This window comes from Diplotaxodon limnothrissa, linkage group LG22 (assembly GCF_057381915.1).
Source record: "Diplotaxodon limnothrissa isolate DT_005_m linkage group LG22, D_limnothrissa_male_GT1.1, whole genome shotgun sequence".
In the NCBI taxonomy this organism is placed as follows: domain Eukaryota; kingdom Metazoa; phylum Chordata; class Actinopteri; order Cichliformes; family Cichlidae; genus Diplotaxodon; species Diplotaxodon limnothrissa.
The window spans coordinates 5843095-5865326 of record NC_140616.1 but is presented as its reverse complement, the minus strand read 5'-3'; the positions used below and the strand labels follow the sequence as shown (position 1 = coordinate 5865326).

The window sequence follows — 22232 nt, the reverse complement described above, 5'->3', positions numbered from 1 at the left end:
TGCGAGGTGGAGGTGAAGGTCAGTTTGCCATTAGGTCGACACTTTGCTGTGCCTGACCCAGCTGAGCATTTCAAAGAACGATGGAGGAGCCGCAGCTGAAGCGCGGAGCTTAAAGGCTCCTTTCACACCAGCTGCTGAACTCAACTCCTCCACGAAATGCGTTAAAATTTCAAGATGGCAAATGAGAGAAACAGTCACCCTGAGTGAAAAATGGAGGAGACAATAAAATTTGGTTATATTAAGGGATTGGTTATATTGGTTATAATTTGGCATATTAAGGGATTTAGCTTCAGGTTTGGTAGCAATTACATAAAAACAACATAAACCAAGCACAGTTAGTTTGGAAAATTAGCATCATGCTGAGTCTTAGCAGGACAGCAGAGAGAAGTTTCTCACTGGTGCATCTGTCATTATTTAAATTGTAGATGAAAGATTGAAGATGAAAACCTCAGTGCATCATGGGAAGCCCCTGCAGCCAAGGCCTAGTGAAGCATAGCTATAGGAGGGCTCAGGGTCACCTCATCTTTAAGCCTGATCTTAGTAGAGTGAGTGTCTGTCTCCTGAATCCAATCAAAGACTCTGAGTAGACATTGAAAGATAAAGTTCATTTGTTTTTCTACAATGTGGGAAACCATCAGCTAGCCTCTGGGGGTCTAGCCTCTGGGGAAAAAGGCTAATTTTTCGGGGCCTCCAGACATCCGGGACGAGATTTTCCATTTCTGTTACAATCCTCAGTATGTAGATGATGCTAATCTTGTGCAGTTCTGGCCAATATAATCCCTTTTTTAATCTCCACATAAATTGTTTACCTGAATGTAATGAACAGACATTTAAGCATGAGTGGTCAATAGGACTTAGACTACAAGAGGAACCCAGAAAGCTTCGAGTGCCAGTTTCACCAGGATTTGACACATTAATAAACAGAATCAGTTTGTGGAGATTGCAGTTGATGCTGGATTGAACAGACAACTAACAGACTTGAGATGCACCCGTCGGTAAACCAGGTGAAGTCAGTACAGCAACCAGGTCGTGTTGTTATCTCGACACGAAGCTTCGATGTACTTGAACATTTGTGTGTTCAAGTAAAAATAAAACATTTCCATTAAGCTTTGATTTAAAGCAGACACACCTGCATATAATTTAACTTTTATTTTGACATGTTTGGCATATGATAATTAAGTATTATATTATAGTATTGTAAGTGTGATCATCGTGCTATCGGCCCATGTTTGCAACAACCTGTGTTGCAACAACAATAAAGATAACTCGGCTCACTTTTAAAGGCACGCTCTGCAGATTTACTTAACCTGAACTTAACAGCTGCTTCCACCGACGAGTGAAGGCTCAGTCCCACTCTCACAGAGCTCACTGACAGAGGGACTCCTCAGCCTGCCGAGGTCAACGAGGAATGCATCGAGGAGGGGGGAATGTACCACAGGGGTGTTGAAGAGTGGGTGGGGAGGCAGAGGAGGAAACCTAGAGGGGGGAAACAGAAGGGTCTTTTGTGAGACAGGAAGCTGCTGAGACCAGGGCCTTCTCTCTGGTACAGTAGACAAATCTGGGATATGAGAACGATGGCGAGAGCAAAGGTGAGGTGCAGCGAGGAAGGCAGATAAGATCGAGGACAGACGACAACAAAACGGCAGATTAAAACAGATCAAAGTGTAACAAGTGAGGTGGAAGACGAGAACACAGTGAGAACCTAAGGTGGTAGAAAACCTACATAGTGTGATTTATCATATTACTTCCTCTTGTGATACAATTATCGATACACTGACTTCAACAATAAATGTTTTTATTGCAACAGTCAGTTAATTTAATCCTACTTGTGTTGAGGACAAACTTAGATGGGAGAAAATAGAGGACAGAGGTGAGAGGTAAATCAGAACGCTTACAAACTGATAATAGCAGCATCACTGCACCACAGTACTGTTGTTATGTATTATGAACCCACAGTTACAGTACTGTAACTATTACACTATGATTCCCGCCCCTGTGTGTTGGTGAGACTTGGCTGTCCTACAGACAAAAGATCAAAAAGAGGAAAACAAATTACTAACTTCCAAAACATGAGGCCGAGCATACAGATGCACAGTATTGGTGCACAGACACAGTTAATGAGGTCAGGGAAAACCTGCAATGAAAACAATCTGAGCTCATTCCGGTCTGTCTGTTCATCAAAGAGCTTTTCATCTTTGCCTGCAGCTCAGTCCCATCCGGGTCATTACTGTACGAGCAAAACAGCCGAGGATGCAGCATAAATGAAAAACGACCCTCCCTCTTCCTTCTTCTGTCTTCCAATCCACGTTTCCCTCCTTCCATCTACTGGTTCCCCCTCGCTGACACATCGCGCCCCTCTCACGTTCAGGCAAACAGTCAGGAGCTCGTTAATCTTCCCACACACAGACTTCCCACTCTCTCATCATTACAGTGAAATTAAGAGGCGGAGCTTCGTGATGTTATTTCCATTAGAAATGCTTCAAATCTTCCATGCACACTGGAACCCATCAATCGAGGGTCCTCCTCGATTGGTGGGTTGAAACGTGCAGCTCTACAGATTATTTTATTATTAAATTTTAATATTTTAGAAAAAAATGATCAATTTCTAACTGAAATCAATAAGATGATGGAGTTTGTCCATGACTTTAATAGATTTACTACAGCTGATCCATACTTTGGTAGTATGAACATTGCTTGCATTTGTTTGCCTTCACTGACCAATCATGTCGCACTTCTAGAAATGTAAAAAAAGGTAGGAAGAAAATCTTGTGTTATTGAAATTTTATGTCTATTTCCCCACTTTTTTGGTGTTTAGATGTCTTAATATAAAAATTTAAGGCTGAATGATTTTTATAAGACAGATTATTTTGGAAAGTGACACAAAAACCAGTAGAACCAGTTACTTGAACTGAGATGGACAAAACAGGCAGTCACTACGCTTAAAGGATTAGATTTGATTTTCTCTCCTGGTTTAGGTTTTTTACCTTTACTGTAAAATGGAGAATACACCACAAATTGCACGTAAAACGTAGCTGTTTAAAACGTTTGGGGCACATTTCTTGATTACGTACCCAGTTGGCACCACCACGATGTCTTCCTCTCAGCCTGACATATATTTATCTGCCATGTTCCTTTGATTTGAAAGCAAAACCAACTATCCTCAAATGTAGAATTATATACTTTGTGTGGGACCCGTTCTCAGTTTCACCCAGATTTAGCTCTGCTCAGGAGGCGCTCTCAGGCATCTAAGTGCACGCTGGCTCAGAGCTGGTCTGTGTATGCCCAAAACCTAGCATATCATTACGCCTGAAAGAACATGGGGACAGTGGCTGACCAGTAATTTGGCTTTTATAAATGTTGTCACCACTCATTCCAACGTTTCTCCCCGTCCCAAAAGTCTGAACTGTACAGACACAACATAAAAAAGACAGAAACATGACTTTAAGCTTGAAACGAGACAGAAATAGTGTTTCCAAGAATCTAACATGTACCACCCGGTGCCCCCTAACAGAAAAGTTTAATTTAATCACAATAAACTGTGACGACTATATTCAGCGGATGGTTTAGCAAGATAAATGTTTTTGTTTTCATTTATTTTACTTTTTCAGAGTAGGTAGCTTACCAAATGTGACCGCCCTCTACAGCACCATAATGGACCCCGATGATCCACACCACCCGGTTTCCCTTCTGTCAGCAGGGAGGTGGTGCTGCAGGATCTGTGCGAGGACCACCAGTTTTGTAACAGCTTCATATGTGAGGATAATAAACACTCAGCACTCGTTCTCCCAGACTCCTTTGCAGATCCATACACATTCATCCTCTGTTTGTTCATTCACAGTTGGTGAATAAACAAGAGGACACAGTAAAATCCGCAAAATACATTAGATGCCACTACCCACGTCTAATCATGTTCATTCTTTTATGTGCTGTCAATCACGCACATATTAAAAACTTCATCCTAAAGGCCACACGAGGTTGGCTCCAACAGTAACTACAGTTACAGACTTTTCTGTTAAAATGAACTTTAACAGGGAAAATAACCTGTTAACATCCAAGTAAAGGTGGAAGGTTTAAGTCCCTGTAAATACATTTCCTTCTCCTTGACACCTGTATGTATACAGATGCATTTCCAGGTTTGAAAAATGAAGCCATTTCTGTTTTAAGAGATGTCTTCTGCCCGATGAAGGCATCAGGGGCAACTTGGGGCTCAGCATCTTGCCCAAGGTTACCATGAGTAGGGGAGCCAGGGTTTCAAACCATCGACGTTATGATTAGTACACTACCCGCTCTCCCTCCCATTTATGGGCTCTCTCACTAATTCTGGGTCATAATGAATTAAAAATTAAGTATATTTTTCAAATTGCGGTCGCACCATGTTTCCAGATGACAGACTGTCTTGCGTATGAAACTACACACCTAATGAGGACACGGTTTGACAGTCAAAGCTGCCACATCTCGTCACATCCAAGTTTTTGCAAGCAAAATCTTGATGGCGTAAACGCCTAAAGCTTCAGAAATCTTTAGGTGATCGTCTCGTATACCGTTTTGTTTCCTCTGCAAAGCTTCACCTCAGAGTTAACTGGAACTTTCTGGTTTGATTTGCCTCTTGGGGCTTTTTGAGGTCTCTGTCGTGCGATTATCTGACACGTGTGTTTTTCTGTTTTCATGAGTGAATATGATTCTGGGGCTTCAAGATGTGGAGTCAATCAAACAATGGACGTCACAGTGGTGATGTTATTTCTATATACAGTCTTTCCCACTAATACATGTTTACTTTAACTGGCTTCTAAAGTAGTTCATCCACTTCTAGTTTACTAGTGTTTGTACTTTGTCTTATAAATAGAGAGATGATGTCTTTAAATGATCTTTTCCTACTTGTGTTCTGTGGTGTAGGAAGAACAGGGTCATTGCTTTTGTGTGTATGCTGGTGCAAACCCCCAAAAACTACTAATTATTTGTCCCTGCAGTCACCAGTATTAGTAATGCTTAACAAATCTGCAGTAAACGGAGCTTTAGCATAAAATACACAGAGTTTAAGATGGATTTTAAGAAAACAACAAAAACCATGTAAAAAAGCTCAAAGGGGATTATAGTGTTTATTTTACTGTGTAGGCCGAACAGAAAATAACAGTGAGCAGAAAACACAACTGACATGTACTCCTCCTGCGTAATATTTGCCTCTCCAAAGAGTACACAGGCTCAATAAAGCTCTGTCCTCCTCAGGTGTGTGTGTGTGGACGATGTGTGGGGTATTCTACCACACGGGATCCACAAAAAGTGACTTCAAACACATCATGTTTATTCAGCACAGGGAAAAAACATTTACCCGGTGAAAAATCGACATTCGCTAAGCAGGAATTAGGAGGAATCTGACCCCTGGCATAAAGGTGTCTTTCTACAGCCCTCAGCCTCAAATAGAAGACAGGAGAGGGGAGGGGTGAGAGGGCGGGAGAGCCAGGAGGAGATTGGGGACAGAGCAGGAAAGAAAGTGAGACAAAATGCAGGCAGTCAATATTAGAGAGTGGACGAAAAGCAAGACAACAGAGGCAAAACTGTGATGAGGAAGGAAACGTGAGGCAGGAAGTAAAGCAAACTCTGAAGATGCTAATGAGCCTTAGAAAAGGTTAAAGGCCCAGGCAACAGCATAGCTGCAAAACACTTAAACAGACCGCAACGCTAAAGGTCAGCTATAATTAAATGCTGTTATTTTAATTCACTAAAAGTGATGTTTCAGAAGTTTCAAAATGCTGTGTTTAGTGTCAAAATACAACTTTACGGGAAAATAGTGACTCTAACCAGGTGGAAACCTTTTTTTGGAATCTAAATAAACATCATTTGACAAATATATTCCTGGATCAAACTGGGAAACTGACTGTCTACCACTCCAAGATGAGAGGTTATAGGGTCTTCTCTAAATAGAGGCTGCTGACTTGGCTGTACTGAGCTCCCAGAACAGACACCTTATTGTGCCTGCGCCCTCTGCTGGCAGCAGGTGGTACTTCAGGAGCCGGTCAGAGTGGCACACTTGGCTCAAACATCTGTAGCATTCAAAGTGACGCTCGGCATCCTTCTAATCTGTTTTAGTTTACTTATCCAAGTCAGGATAACCATGACCAGCTAGTGATTTGAAGCTTATTCACCACCTCTCTGCTCTGAAGTGATGGAAAGTGTTACAAACTCTGAAAATCTGACCCATATATTTCAGCTTTTAAAAACCTCCAGTCTAATCTGTAATCTTTGGCATAAACCAGATTGAAAAACACAGAAGCAGCTACAGTATTATTGTTATGCTTCTATGGTAATGTGTGGTTTCCCATGTTACAGATCCCTCAGAGGGAGAGTAGTTACAGGTATGAAAAGTGCCCATGAATAACTAGCGTTTCTGAACAGGCTTATAAAAAACAGGTGGTCTAAAATAGTTGATTTATCTGACTCCCTGCAAACTTCTATTGATTATAAACATATTCAGGATTAAAGTTGTTGTGACCATGACCTAAAACAAATCCTGATGGCTAAAGCTTCTCTTAGTCAGGAGGAAAAGGAGATTTTTTTGATGGACTGTCAGACGAGGGAGGAGACAGAAAAAAGGAGGTGGCACAAAAGTGAAAGAGCATTCCCCTGGCTACATCTCTAAGAGACAAACTCACACCCACATTTTTCTTAACATTTAAATATGCAGCAGAGAGAACAGAGCCACCAGTGTCGGGTGAAACCTATCAGCAAAGCATGCTCTGATCTTAGGTCTGCTGCATCCTTATTGGTCAAGGTGTGCAAAGTAGGCCGGGAAAGAAATGCAAAGCAATTTTACCACGGTGGCAGAAAATTGGACAGGACAAAAAGGTTAGTGCTCCCTCTAGAGGTGGAAAGATGGGAGTGCGGTGCCAGTGGTCACTCGGGGCCCTGGGGTCCTGCTGGACTGAGGAGGATATCGTTTCCCGAGGCAGTCGGAGCGGAGGCGGCACGTTCCCTTACATCTGTGGTCAGTCGGTGTTTTAAAAGAAACTGAGTGCACTCTGGTAACTTTTATCATCTTATAGACTTAAAAAAAAAAGACAAACACTATACTCGTACAGTATTAAAACCTTTACTCATGATACAACAAACAGAAACGAGATTCAGAATTAATGACTGAAAAAAAAAGTTTCATTTTTTTTTTCTTCTTTCAGTCCCCAAAGCACACAATAGTCAATCAGCTCCACATGTACGATGGAGTAAGATACAAACAGGACAAAGAACAGACACAAGAGAAAGAGAGAAATTAATAACGAGTGACAGATTCTTCCATTCTGATTTTACACTTCTCGTATTTGTTTAATACTTTGTAATAAACAAAAGATGAATAGCATAGATTGAAAAGACTGATACAAGAAACGAGACAAAGAAACTGTGTGTGAAGTTTTTAAAGTGAAGAGTAAACAATTAAGGAAGATTCTAGATCTACTGGAAAATAGTTTTCCTGCTTTTCTTCTTGATCAACAACCGAACACCTGATCTGGGTTCTTTAAGTCCCTGCCCTTCTTCTCCTCCCTCCTCGGCTCTCTGACCTACTCTTCGCGGTTCCTCAAACACAACCACCTTCTCCTTCAGTGGAGAAATCCAGTTCAGCTGATCCTTCCTATCAAGTTAATGCAACCAGATCCTGCTCACCACACCTATGCATTTTAGTGGGCTATGCACTGTTTTCTCTAAAGTTAGAACCCTATTTTCTCCCTCATAATCTAAAACAGACTCTGAAAAGCTTTTCAAACGTCCACTTTTAGCCAGACAGGTAACACCCAGGAGCAAAAATACCAAACCAAACCCAGCTTAAGAGCAGGTGGAGGACTAGGCTAGGCTAGCCCTCTTAAATCGTTCCTTATCCTAATTTCACTCATCGATGCATTCCCCTCTCCTTTATAAACCAAAGCAGATCTTTTCAGGCTATTAAGCACCAATGCACAGCTTGAGCACCCAGAAGGGTCCACAACACTGATCCACTCTCTCCTGTGACCAGCACGTCCCCTCTCCACACGTGCTATCATTCAACTCTTATTAGGGCCCCCGTTAGTAAGCATCACAGACAGGCCGAGGTGGGCATCACAACATATGACATGACAGACAAGCGCTGGGGACTGAGTGGCCCTGCATTTAAAAATGGCTGCAAACAGCTTGGCAGTGATAAATAAACCAGTGAAGGTGGTGGCGGTTTTGAGGCTGCACAGCACACTCTTTAGCACTCACTGATCAAACAGGAGGGGCCTTGGCGCCTGGGTTAAAACGTCCAATCAGACACGGTGATCAAATCTTCAGTCACAGCCCGCAGGGGGGAAAAAGCATATTTATAATCAACGTCTTTATTCTCAAAAGCGAGTCATTTCAAAATGTAACAAAGATGGCGACAACAATACTGCTACACAGTCAAAAGGTCACAGCATGCGTCTGCCTTGAGTGCACAAGGTTGCAACGACAAACATTTTTGGCGGTGCGGCGCAATCCCGAGGCCCCTCGGTGGAGACCACAGATCGCCGCAGCTCTGCCGTCAAGTAAAGTAAGCAAAGAGGACAACACACCACGGGATCCCTTCGCCATAGCTCTCCAACACTTTGTCCCACGATAAGCTTCACATCCTTTTCAAACGGTCCGAGTCCATTCAGATGGAAAGCCCAACAATTTTCAGCCCACGTGGGTGACTGAATGTTAAGTTAAAAAAAAAAAAAAAGGCAGTGGAGATGGGGCAGTACAGGAAGGAAGGAGGCTGGGCTGTACTGACAGGGATCGGGCCAATGAGCGAGTTCATCACCCCTCCAGCCTGGCTCCCTTTCCTGCACCATTTTATTATTTCACGCAACTAATTTATTTAACAGCGCTCAGCAAGTCACAGCCAAAGCTACAGTTTCTGCCAGTCAAAAGGCGCAGCTGCAGAGGATTCCATACACATGTGCATAAAACCTTACACACATACCTTAAAACAAAAGCTGAAAAACAAAAACACCCAACCACCAGCTTTTGCCAAGACAGCCTGAAAGCTTGAAACGTCTTAGCACGTAAAACCTGCAACGACTGTATCGCCGTTTTACTGTTTCTGTTTATTGTCTTCTAAATGCTAAGCTCATAGCAAAAAGTAAAGTAAAAAATAGCATAGCACAACTTAAATACATTGCTGTTATATGGAGGGATGGGAATACCTAAATGATTTTACTGCCAATTAATATTAAGTTATGTAACAGACTAAGCTAAAATGAACTAATGCCAGAAACACAACAGATATATTGCATGACAAGTTGAACCACAATGAGTATACAAGTTGCATATTTTGACTTTTGAAGAATCACCAACAGAAATCGGCGTCCGTTCAGTCAACTCTGCATGTGTGTCTAGTACTTAATGTCAGCTAGTGAACCCTGCAGCACTGTGACTGGCTGTATAATGATTCCCATCCCAAGGTATAAACACAGTGCAGTAGCAGCAGGCTTAAACATTCAACAGAGGAAGCTCCAAAGCTAAAATCCTGCAGAGAAAGTTTCAAGGATATCAACCAACCAGAAGAGGAGATTATTCACACCATCACACATCCTGAAGTCCGCATACTCTCTGAGCGGCACACTGAGGGAAAAAAAAAGCTTGTTTAAGGTAAAACCTAATCCACAGCCCAACTGTCTCAGGATAACCAAACCTGTGTCCAGACCACAGATTTCAAAGCTCAATGGCTGCAGAATCACTCAAGTCTCTATTATTTCATCTGAACCACCTCAAGTCACTAAAGCACTGAGACCATACTACAGCTTATACAGTACAAGAATGCTGGTAGATGCTCGTGCATCTCACCTAAATCATGAGCTTATCACCATCCCGCTTTGCTTGCTAATACATAACACGAGTCAGCAATGGTGCATAAGAGAATGAGCTTTCTCTGCATGTAGGAAATTAATGGACATCTGGAGACTACTTTGTTGAGTTGATCGTTTGTATGCAAGGAAAAAGAAGAAATGAAACAAAACCAAACTCTAAGGTTAGACCAACTTATATGTTAAACACAACACCTGTTTTACAGGTCAACTGCCAGCCTCTATGTCCACATCACATGGGGGAGGCCGCGGATCCTCTCTGAGAAGTAGTATTTGGACTATTTGCAGGGCGGGAAGCTCTTTGCTCATTCTGGTAGCTGGCAGACCCCAAAATTCAACAGCTACTTCCACTGCTTCCACCAGGCAAACTGCTTCCTACAATTACAAAACAAACTAACTCTGGCTGTGACTGGTAGAGCACAGAGCCTTATCAGCCACAGCCAACAAGTACAAGCACTTTGCTGGTATTCATTTTCCAAAGTAAGGAGACTAAAATAAAGGCCGGGGTCATAAAAAAAAAAATGAAAACGAAAACTTCAAGTGGGAGATTCAGTTTTAAGCTAGAGTGGAGAACGGCTGTCTGATTTGTCTGTGTACTTGCATACTGTAATTGCATTGATGTAAATGTGCAAGTCTTAAATGAAAAGACCGTATTCGTTATTTAGCACCTGGTAGAGGACACTTGTGCCTCTTCCCTGTAGAATGATACTGCAAAATGTGTATCTAATTTCTATTCAATGTGGTGACTAAAAAGAAGGCTAAACATACTTCAGAATGTCAACACTCTTTTAAATACTAACAAAAATGGCAGAAAATCTTTATGTGTACCCCAGTATTGCTCGCCTTTGAGCACGTGTAGACGGTTTAATTCATAGTTTTAATATCTCCTGATCGTGTGGTAGCTGCATTTGACTTTTCACTGTAATTCTCAGATTCAGTTGCTCACAAATTTCAATCACAGTAAATGTCAAGTGCCATTGTCAACAAAATCCAGCCAACCAATTACCAAGAACTACAGGAAACATTGGCAGAAGTTGGTGCAAAAGCAGCATTGAGGTGTGGTTTGGCCCTGGGCTCCAAAAGGTTCAATGGTGAAGGTTTAATGGTTGTCACATGGGAATCCAGTCCAATGTTGATTCAACAGCTAAAAATAGAGCTTTATAATTTGTTTGGTGGAGCCACATCTCTGACGTTCTCAAGTGTGAACAGGCCTTTGTTTTCACATGACTCCATTTTTTCTATTATTTACATCTACTGTACAAAAGGTTGCAAGCACCGAGCCCATACACAGTGAATAAAGTTTTGAAAGAGTAGGTAGTAGGTGTAGGATTTCCATTATATATAATCACAAGTTAATTCCAGGAGAAACATGACATACACGAGGATCTTTGTAAACATGGGGGCATCTTCACCGATCTCCATCCTCAACACGAGATCTATAACGAGCTGTGGGCTGCAAAATTATGCCAATGGACAAATTATGCAAATCTCAGCTGCTGCTTTTTGTATTGCACAAACCCTGCTTTAACAGAGAGTATGGGTGCAGCACAGCATGCCTCTCAAACTACAATAACTGCTGGGTTAATTTTCTGAAGAGTCTCCCTGAGCTGCAGGCCACTCAGTTTAGACAGACCGTTCAGTTACATGCAGAACTGCTCAGGGAGAAATTCAAATCATCTTCCTCTTTTGTGTTCAACACACAATCGATTAAAAAAATATTTTTGCTTTTAAAAAAACCCAAAAAACCCAAAAAAACCCATAACAAATGGAGATGTTCAGCTGTGCTGCGTCAAGACAGTAACGGTAATATAGTCAGTATATTAGAGGTTAGCATCCAATCCAACATCCAATCTGATTATTATTTGTTCAGGACGTGACCGAACTTTTATAACAAATCACCACATGGGATTTGAAAATAACACAACAATAAGAAAATCCTACACTTAGTACCTTCAAGTTCATCTTAGATGTCTGAGATGGTCATTTCTAGGAAACAGAAACATTTACACAGTTACAATTCACAAAAGTGCATAAAAATGACCACCAGCAAGAGGAGCCGTTAAATGAATGGGAAGTTAAATGAATACTCTTTTTTTTTTTTTTGCATGAAGCTGTACTTCCTGTGAGCCTCAAGCTGTTTAAACCATCTGCCAAAGTAGAGAAAAGGATAAAATAAAACTTAAAAAGAAAAGAAATTCAAGTCATTCTTCTTACAAAGCCCGCTGTGCGCACCAGGGCGGGAAGGACCATGTTTGGCTGTTCAGAGTCCTCCCAGCCCCCTTTTTCCTGGATTTCAAAGCCTTGGAAAAAGCTCTCATTTCATGAGTACAGTACTTCAAAATAGAAACTTAAACAAGTTTCAGCATGAATAAAAAGCATTAAACATTTCAATTTTTACAAGATTGGATGAGCTTGTTGGGAGGGTGTTTCTGCCTGTCCATTACAGGGCACCTCCTGACAAAAAAAAAAAACTTTTGATGATGGACAGTTGATTGAAATGCTATGCACCTGATTTCAAGCTAAAATCAAACATGAATAACTAACCGGCTAGTGATGGATATAATATGCAGAGGTGCAACTGGCAGTAACCCAAGTAAAAACGGGGGAGGTACACCAGTTACACAGAAGCAAAAACCCACTGCGAGTTGAAGATGGGAAAACGGAAGGCTAACTTAAAATTAAGACATTTACTGTATATATAAGATAAAAAGGGCGTGTATTCCTTGAGTCATAACCCCTATGGAGGAAAACTGGATATGGGAAAACAAGTGAAAATCTGTGTGTCTCAGTATTAGGAAACTTATTTTCACAGCCATATTATCTGTGTATTAGTTACATCATAGGTCAATCCATGGTTGCAATCTGCATGCGTGTGTGTGTGTAGACAATTAGCCAGGGTGAATGTGTGTTCTTGTGTGTCCACCAGCAGGTGCTGCAGTTAAGTGAGGAAGAACAAGAAGAGCCAATGACCCAACACAGAGGGGTCGTGTTGGTAATCCTGGTGTGCACTGGATCCTGACCGGAACAAAGCTGGCTCCTCCTCTAGGTGAGCTGGTGAGGCGCCTCTAGCATCTCCATCAGGAAGGTGTCAATGGGCGTATCACCAATCAGTTTAAAGAAGAACAAGTGCTCCAGGCACTTCAGACCGATGGAGCGCAGTGCCGGGAGCCGGAGGAGGAGCTTTGCAAACCTGTATAACAGAAGGAACGATGAGGGACAAAAATGGCCACTGACCTGGTAATGTCTTAAAATCAATTAAAATGCACGAAAAATTGTGAATAATTTTTCAGATTGCAGAACGAAAGCATCCTGGATAATCTGTTAATATAATGTATTTAAGCAGAACTAACAGTTTGTGAAAACAATGTAGCTTGCCATCACCAGTGTGTGAATGGGTGGATGACTGGATATGTAAAGCGCTTTGGGGTCCTTAGGGACTAGTAAAGCGCTATATAAATACAGGCCATTTACCATTTACCATTTAAAACACGAGTTGGAATACATAAAATATCTGTCCATAATCACAATATCTAACAGTGTACAGCTCAAGTTATGCTTATAGTACACAGAATCTGCCCCCACTCTTGCATTGAGTTTCAAGTAACAAGATCAGAATCAGAATACTTTATTGATCCCTGGGGGTATCAGCAATACGACTACTTTATGCCAATCCGAGTTATCTCATACAACTAAACTAAAAAAATGAATTATAAATTGTTGTTTCATTTTAACAAAGTCAGTGGATTTAAGAGGACTTGATTAAATGCTGCCCAGGATTCTTGGCTGTTTTATAACTTTTCTGTTTTCACACTATGAGCACAAGTAAATTTGATCAAGATACAACATTCAGTTTGTTTGGTAACAGCCCAGAGACTAATTCAGAAAGGCAGACTGTATCAGCTGCTCTGTGCAGCGGTGATGAGTGTACGTGGGTATGTGTAAACAGCAGAGCCCACAGTGACTTCACCTCTTGTCTGTAGTCACATGTGCAATATCTTACCTTCCCTGCTGATCGGGATATTTCTGTTTGCAGTAAGACTCCAGAGATGCGTACACCCTCTCTCTTAGGAGCTCCACCTCACTGGAGTTGGACAAACCCTTAGCATCTTCAGGTAAAAACAGAATATTTTCATTATTTCAACAGTTTAAAATTTCTTCAGTTTTCCAGACTTTAATGAGTCTGTTTTAGTTTTCCCAATGACACTTTCACATGATTTTCAACATTGCACCAGCCCATGTACCTGGATTGAAGAGAATGATTGCTCGAAGGCAGCCCAGCTCTGTCTTGTCCATTTGCATGTCTCTCATTTTACTAACAAGCTCTGTCAAAACCCTGAAGAGAGGACAAGAGATATGCAAAGAGAGAAGTCCCAAATGGAGACAGTAGGAAAAAGCCGGGAGAGAGAGGGGGAGAAAAAAGAAAGGATTGTGCCAGTGAAGAATAAAAAAAAAAGAGGGGGAATCGATAAAAATAGGAGAAAATACATGAGAAAAAGACAATATTAAGTGAAACAGAGAGACCAGATGGCAAAACCACTGCTATTTATGGTTACTTATTAATATAATGACTGTAAGTTAGGCCATGGCTGAACACTGCTGGTTCTGCAGCTGCACCGGTGACTGAATCTGTCCTGTCATGAAAATGGCTGGCAAATGTCAAAATCTACAATGACTGGAGATAAAAATGTTTTTAGTAATTTCTTGTTTAGTTTAAAACTTTAATTTGTGTCTTTCCCTCAACTGCTCATGGAGCAGAGACACTCGGGTCAGAAAAATATTTTTCATTTACCAAACACAGACACATAATTTGGACCAAAGCTTTTGAGAATAAACCCAAAATGTATTTAGTGAAGGGAACATATCCGGTTGTTGTCTCTGTTAAACAGTTTTTTTTCTTTTTTAACTCTTCATTTCAAGTACAAAGCTGTGGCTGTGGGGACAGCAGACCCACCCATCTGCTGTTAAAGCCTCCTGTTTGAAAGGCACAACCAGTGAGAGGAGGTAAAACGGCTCGCTTCAGGCAGTGGATGGACTGAGGAGCTGCACAGAGGCCGAGGTGGAAATAATCCCCTGTAATTCCTAACAGTAATCCTTTTAACATAATTTAAGGTAAAAAAAAAACTACTTTTCTAGGACTGTCACCAGCATTTTGATGAAATGCTCACTTTTAAAATAATTTCTTAAAATTAAAAGTAGAATGGCTATTTTTAATTTTTCACAACTGCATGAATAAATGCAAACAACTAACAAAAACACCGCCTAAACATGAAAATGTCACAATAACAACATTTTCAAACATTTCATTCAATGCATTTATCAATCTTTAGTAGATGTTGCGTTTTGCAATCTAAACTATTAAGCGTTTCCCCTCCAGGCAAACGAACTGAGTGAAAGAGGAATGGGATACAATTATAGAGTAAGAGGAAGAAGTGATGACTGTTAGAGACTGCTTATTTGCTTCTCCATCATCCTTGATCAGAAACGAACATCTGTTTTTAATGACAGGGTTGTTTTTGTTAAACAGACACCACCTTAACCAACATTACGATGCACTGCCAAATCAATTGTTTTATGCACGGCAGCGCTCTGGATAAATGCCTTTCCCCCCCCTTTTTACTTGAGAAAGTGGAGGAAATGAGGAGTAATTTATGGGGTACACCCAGAGTACGTGTCATTATTTTTATACTACGGGTATTTCCCATCTGATGACAGCCAACAACACCTCCACTATAAATTAGGGGCTCTAAACTTTAACCGAGGACTTCGGTAATACAGTATTTGCTGTTCACAAAGGCAGTCCACACATTTAGTTTCACTCTGCAGTCGTCTAACCTAAATATACTTTAAGTTCTAAGAAAATGAAGTGCCAAAGTGCAAAACATTCAGTGACAGGATGCATTCAAAGCCACAAACAACACATGGTGTCTGACAGTACGCCGATCATTTACAATTTTAGTAGGTGATGTTCAGACTTGTATCCTGTTGTAAGAACCTGGCTTGCAGCTGTAAGGCTGCAGGAAAGTCTGACAGCATCAACGTTTCCACGTCGTTTATTTGTTTGTTTTAAGGTAGACTTAAAGAGGAGGGGTTCAAGGAAAGTGTTTGTGTAGTGGGGTAATTACCTGTCAAATATGGCCCCAACCTCGGCATTGTGCGCCCTGTGTATTCAATCACAATGTGTTATTACAATGTCATTACACAGTTACAGTACAGTACTTTCTGTTCTGAGCCCTTCAGCTGTACAGGTAGTGCACAGGTAGTCCACGCTTACATGTGATGTGACATGGTTGTATTAAATGCGATGTCTGGTTTAAGGTTTGCTTTATTTGAAAATTTATTGTGCATGTACTGTTACATGTTGCTAAATGTGGACCTCTGGTAGAAATGTGATGTGCTTTATTACATTATAGTGTGTATATAGTATTCAATGATTTGCACATGTATTAAAACAAGCACAGGCTGTAACAGATTTTATGAGCCAAATGCAGGACAGCAGAAAAACATCTTACAGAAAGGGCCCTTCAACGTTTAAATGATTTTTCTAGCTAAATGTTAACAGATCTGCAAAGTAACCTGAGTAAATGTCACTGAACTGTGTCTGTTGGATGAAGAACAGAGGCTTGACGAGCAGAATACAACATTTAGGACAACAAATTAACCACACACAAAAAAGGAAAATAAAACATCAGTAAACAGAAAACACATTTAAAACAGCACAAACACAACAACAAAGTAAAGCAGAGATGCTTTCTACCTTTGTCATCGATTTATTTTCACATAAATGTGGAGTGTATGTAGGCAAAAGGTCACTGTGTGCTTCTTTTCTGTGTGTGTGCTCATTGCGTCATCTTTCCTCTTGGCCATCTAGTCAGTAGCAGCATAATAATATACTAAATTTAACTGTTCAGTAGCTTCTTTGAATGAGGTCAGCAATGACCATAATTTAGTATTCAACTGAATGAAACACTGCTAGGCAAGGACTGGGTCTGCTTGCTCTAGGAAAGGGTCATTGACCAGGAAAGCAAACAGGAAAGGATGTGCAATAATCAATTTACTTTCTGCCTGTCCAAACTCAAAAGAAAGATGGTACCTTTCAAAATAAGACACCAGAGTCATGGTACTATTAAGACTTACATCTTTTAAACCTACATCGTATTAATCTGGACCTGCTCAGCTTTTGTGTTTGCTGAAATTTGTCCGTTAGTTCGTGTAGTTAAATGATGTGTTTTTCAGTTTGAGTTTTGTGTGGAGTTTCTTTCTTTTCTTTTTTTTTAAAGAGCTTGTGGTATTTTACACTTCAGGGCCATTAAAGCAAAACGTCTACAGCGAGTAATGTGTTACAAAGAAATATCCACATCCTCTTTCATAAAATATGGTTCAGTAGACTCAAACAGATGCTGATGCCAAGCGGAAACAGAAGCCTGCTGCTAGTAGAGAGCAGTGCTATGAGAAAATGACCTTTGAGCCATTTGCAACAAGCCCAGCATGATTTGAACTAAACTGGATTTGAAGCCAGGATTAACCATTTGTAGCAAATTAGTAATCTATTAATGTGCAACTACTGTGAATTAAAACACTGTGATCAAGCCAAAACTTTAGATAAGATTAACCAAGAGCTGCAATACGCATACTGTTTTTTAAAATCGAGGCAAAAGCCGTCTGACATCCCATCATGACATGAAACACGTTATTTCACCTTACCTAAGTATTAAATGCATCAACTGCAAACAAACAGTGCACCATTTTGTTCTGGGTCCTCGTCCAGCAAACCTCTCGGCTATGAGGGGAAAACCCCCGCTCAGCGCAGCCACACATGCCTGGGGTGCGACTTGGCGGTCAGTCGGGGAAATATACCTCCTTCATGAAGCTGGCAACTTTTCAATCTTTGGCCTGCGGTCATAAACGCTACGTGGATTGTGATCTGATGGTTTCTTGTAGACACACTGGAGTTTGCACCAGAACTTTAATCATTTATAAATGTGCCAGAAGGGTCCGTTTGTATATCTGCATCCATATTAAAGCCCGATAATTCAAAGAACATAAAGTTTGACATCTTTAACTTATAATTAAATCTGTTTATGCATGTTAAGCCAGTCGTACTGAAATTGTGTGTGTGGGGGGGGGATAATAAAAAGGGAAGATTTAACACCTTTTAACATACTTACGGCCTCTAAAACATTCTGCACAGTAATTAAATTATAGTCACATATTTTTAAAGACATTTCCATTTCATATTTGCACATAAGATTGTACATTTGCCAGCCATTACCACATTACCAGATTATACAATGAGTGATATGCCACTGAGTGTGCAGGAGTTTGCATGCATGCCTATTGCTAAGTATTAGTCACCAGCCTCCCTGGCATGCGCTGTGATCCTACAGGCAGCACTACAGAAGCAAAGTCTCTCAGCCAATTACAGCCAATGCAGAACACAGCAGCTGCAGCCAGCCAAAGATGAACACTGTAACCTCGATTCTTGTTCACTATCCAGAGAAACCAAAAGGGATTTCATTTTGGCTTTCCAGGATCTGCTTATTTTACTATGTAGTACATGATTTTATACTGCATACATGTAGACGTAGTACACTTGAGATTCAAAGTAGAACGGCTTCTGAAAATGCACTTATATAACAAAGCTAAAACCCTCTAGTGAACACAATGTTTTGGTTTCATGCCTTCTTCTCCTTAAAGCTGCAGAGAGTCCCAAATGTTGTTTGTGTATCAGAGTTGCACCATTTGTGTTTCCATACATTGTGGCATTACCTGTCAAAGATAGCTCCAACACCTGCACTGTGGGCACTGTTCCTGTGGACATGCAGGCCTGTGGCAAGTAAAATCCCGTCCTTCACCGAGATGGAGCGATGGGAGAACGATGCAATCAGGAGCTCATTCCAGCCTGTTGAAAAGTTGGTGTCTCAGTATCTTTAATGAGGTTTATTTCATGTTTAAAAAACAAATACATTAAACTGCAGTGGCTAATACATGAGACAGATCCCCAGTTCAAGACTAAGACACACAAACCCAGCCTCAGTGGGTCACAAGCTACTGTGCTCCTGCAAAGCCCAGAAAAATGGGAGCGATCAGGCAGAACACTCATCATTAAATGTGTGCAAAATCAAAGACACGGATCCATTCAATGTGACAACACATCAGAAACAAGAGATTACCCAAATTTACTGTACTTCACAAAGCACAAAAAGCAGAAAATGCCAAATACCCTTGCAAAAATAGTGTGCAAGTTTATGATTAGCTTTTCTTGGCTGTAGTGGCTGCTGTTGTAATAACTGCATCAAATATACTGCTCAATAAATAGATAAGTAAATAAATATGGGAACACTTAAATGAAACATGATTGATGAAATAATTATTCAAGTTGAAAATCTTTACTGACACAGTGTGAAATTTATTGAGAACAAGACGTAACAATGGATCTTGAAAACCAAAATAATGAAATCAAAATAACATCAAAGAGTTAAACTTAACATTGTTAAATTGTTTCCTGAATTTCTTTAATAAGCAAAAGTGATGTTTGCATTCTTCTTTGATGCACAAGTGAGGCTAAAAGCTGCACTGGAAGTTTTAAGATCGGGTTACAGGACAATATAGAAAATCCTGAGAACTAAAGATTATGTAAGATTAAAATGTTTACATTTTGATGGATAGACCATATGGTGTACTTTATATCAATCCATGCATGGTGAAGATCAAACTGTAATGCCATTGTTACAAAGAACCACAAAAAATGTTCATTGTTTGCAACAACCGCCCTGTTATTTGTGCATTTTTAAAACTGTTGGAGTATATCATGATAGTTTTAACTAAGAGTAAAACCAGTAGAATCTCATCTGAGTTATTAAACCGGATCAAATCAGTCTGACTTACCTGCACGTAGCAAGATGACCTGGTCATCCAGGGGCAGCTCTGAGAAATGAGGGATCCTCTTGGCCCACTCCACCAGCGTGAAGAGCTGCTTGTCTGCTGCCTGGCAGATGTTGGTGACTGGATCGTTGGGCTGAAATAAGCAGATTTACAGTATTAGTGGTAGTGATTTCATTGCAGCTTTAATGCATTACTATGTGCCTGTGAATAATATTAAAACTAATCTGACATCTAACAGTAACTGTATCACGCAAAGCTCAAGAAACACAAACGTGTAACTGCTATAGAGTTTGTTTAAACTCAGACTTCCTTTGATAATTATTTCTATTGTTAAAAACATCTAAAGGGTTTATTTCCACCCCCAGGCTACTCACAGAGCTGCCGCCTGAACTTCCATCTGCATGCAGCTCTGTCTTCTGCTCTACGGCCATCTCTGCTTCCAAAATCTTCTCTACTGGCATCTCCTCGTTGACTGCACTGGTCGACTCCACGTCACCATCTCTATCCTTGTTCCTCTGCCGCTCCTCTTGGACAGCTGCAGGACAAGGGAGAGAGGAACACAGGGGAAAACAATAAAAGGCAAGAAGGTTGGAAGGGAGGAAAAAGTAGGAAGAGCAGAAAGGAGAAAAAAATGCAGGTGGGTAAAATGAGTGAATGTATGTTATTATGAGAGGAGGAAAAGTACACAAGCAGAGGAATGGCCGAGAAAGCAAATGATTTGGGTAGGCAGGCAAATGTGGAGAACAAGAATAAACAAAGAATGAGCCAAGGTAAATAAAGTGAGAGATGCAGAAAAGGAGATTAACAGATAATGTGTGAACAATGAGGGATAAAGATTGGTGTAGGAAGAGGTGAGCATACAAAAGGAAAGAAGCAGAAAGATTCAAATGAATTTGGAAATATGAAAAGAAACAAACAGCAGGGAGAGAGAGGCACATGTATACACAGTTCATAAAAAGTCTCTCATACTGTCTTTCATACTTCTTTCAGGTCCACAACTAAGGCAGAAATAGACCAATTAAGACATACCACATAAATTATTAACAAACCATTTTATAGACAATAAGGAAGAAATTACAGTGAAATCAAACTCAGAGTGTAAGCGCTTTTTCCTAGATTGAATTCCAATTCCAGGCAATTAACAGTTAATGGCTGGAACAAAGTTTTTGGAACTATTAAATCCCTGCTGTAATAAAACTAGGTTTCTATTTTCATAAAATTCAAGCAATCTAGTTATTGCAGACAGTGCCCATGTAAATACAATCAATATAATTCCATGAACTCTACTTTCCCTTTTCATGAGGTATTAAAAAGCTGTGTTTAATAAAAATATGGTTTTATATTCACTTTAGATGACCCATTTCTGTGGGAGTTTTTTAATATACACAGTAACCAGATTTTTTTTAAAAGAAATAAATGCACAATTACGTTAAAATAATCAAATTCATAGTCCGTTACAAATGATTTGCAGTCAAATGTTTTGACAGTCTGATATCCTACAGACATCAGCAGATGCAGATTATGTGACTTGGCCGCTTTGGTTTGTTTAAAGTACCAGATTTATGCCATTGACCTGAATTTTGTAATATGATTTTTTTTAAATAAAGCCTGTTTCATAAGTGTACAAGCTGACAACCAGTTGCTGTTGTGGCAGTCCTAAAGCCATTCAGCTGCCACTCCAGTGATTCTCTTGTCCACCATCCTGGACTAAAGCTGGCGACAGTAGTTCTGGTTCTGCTTGCTGGGAGATCTGCTGTGAGCTGGAAGGCTACTGAAACCAGAAACCGCAGCAGGTGGAGGACTGGTTATCTGCCACTACGGCTAGCTCACTAAGGCGGCAGAGCAGAACAGAACCGGGACTACCAGTGCCAGCTCCAGTATGAGACAGTGAAGTGGCGTCTGTCTGCAGTGCAAGACAACAGCTGGTTGGCTAATTAAAAGAATCTGGATACGTATCCTCACAGTATTCTTACTACGGTACTACCAAGCATCAGTTTATTCTTAAATAAATGTTTCCACACGGTTGAGGACCTCTTCTGTAAGTGTGACTCTACTGGGCTGCACCTGGTTAAGAGCAAAGAATAGGTAACTTAAACTAGTGTAACGATGACTGAACGAGTGGGCATACTCAGCAAACTTTCCCTGTAACCATGAAGGTTAAAAACACATGGGGAAGTAATTCAAGGCTGGCACTGGTCCTCCTCTCAGCACTGGCAAGAAACAGTGGAAAAATATTTTAAACTAGCTGCTCCTAATTGATAGGCAATGTAATATCTCTGCTTCCTGCTCACTCATACAGGCACAGACACACACCCCTCCCTCCCTCTTCTCCTTACATCTGTCGTTCATCTTGGCCACTACAGAAGGAGGGTGGGGGAGAGAGATCGAGAGGAAACAAAAAGAGGAAGAGAGGGGGAAAGGGGTTAGTGTTTACAAGGCTTACCCACCCCCATCTCCCTCTCTACCACTCTTTACTCGCTCTTTCTATCCTCCATCGTACACATATTAAAGCCTTTCCAGTCATGG

General features: G+C 40.7%; 2 protein-coding genes across 5 annotated transcripts in view; one reads left to right on the top strand and one right to left on the bottom strand.

The window, feature by feature from the left end:
• LOC146609264 (class I histocompatibility antigen, F10 alpha chain-like) overlaps positions 1-22232 on the top strand; it is a 217268-nt gene that overhangs the window by 147242 nt on the left and 47794 nt on the right. The gene's annotated exons all lie outside the window — the stretch shown is intronic.
• rxrba (retinoid x receptor, beta a) overlaps positions 6736-22232 on the bottom strand; it is a 28899-nt gene continuing 13402 nt past the window's right edge. Inside the window, exons 6-13 of one of the 4 annotated variants that reach the window (XM_085346691.1) lie at positions 22043-22063; positions 20081-20241; positions 19710-19839; positions 18591-18723; positions 15947-15982; positions 14066-14157; positions 13825-13930; positions 6736-13014 (exon numbers count right to left, since the gene is read on the bottom strand). In XM_085346691.1, the coding sequence (XP_085202817.1) occupies positions 12867-13014; positions 13825-13930; positions 14066-14157; positions 15947-15982; positions 18591-18723; positions 19710-19839; positions 20081-20241; positions 22043-22063 (827 nt within the window). In that variant the 3' untranslated portion in view covers positions 6736-12866. The remainder of the gene's footprint in view (positions 13015-13824; positions 13931-14065; positions 14158-15946; positions 15983-18590; positions 18724-19709; positions 19840-20080; positions 20242-22042; positions 22064-22232) is intronic. The other 3 variants (XM_085346693.1, XM_085346692.1, XM_085346694.1) reach the window with 3 other exon arrangements.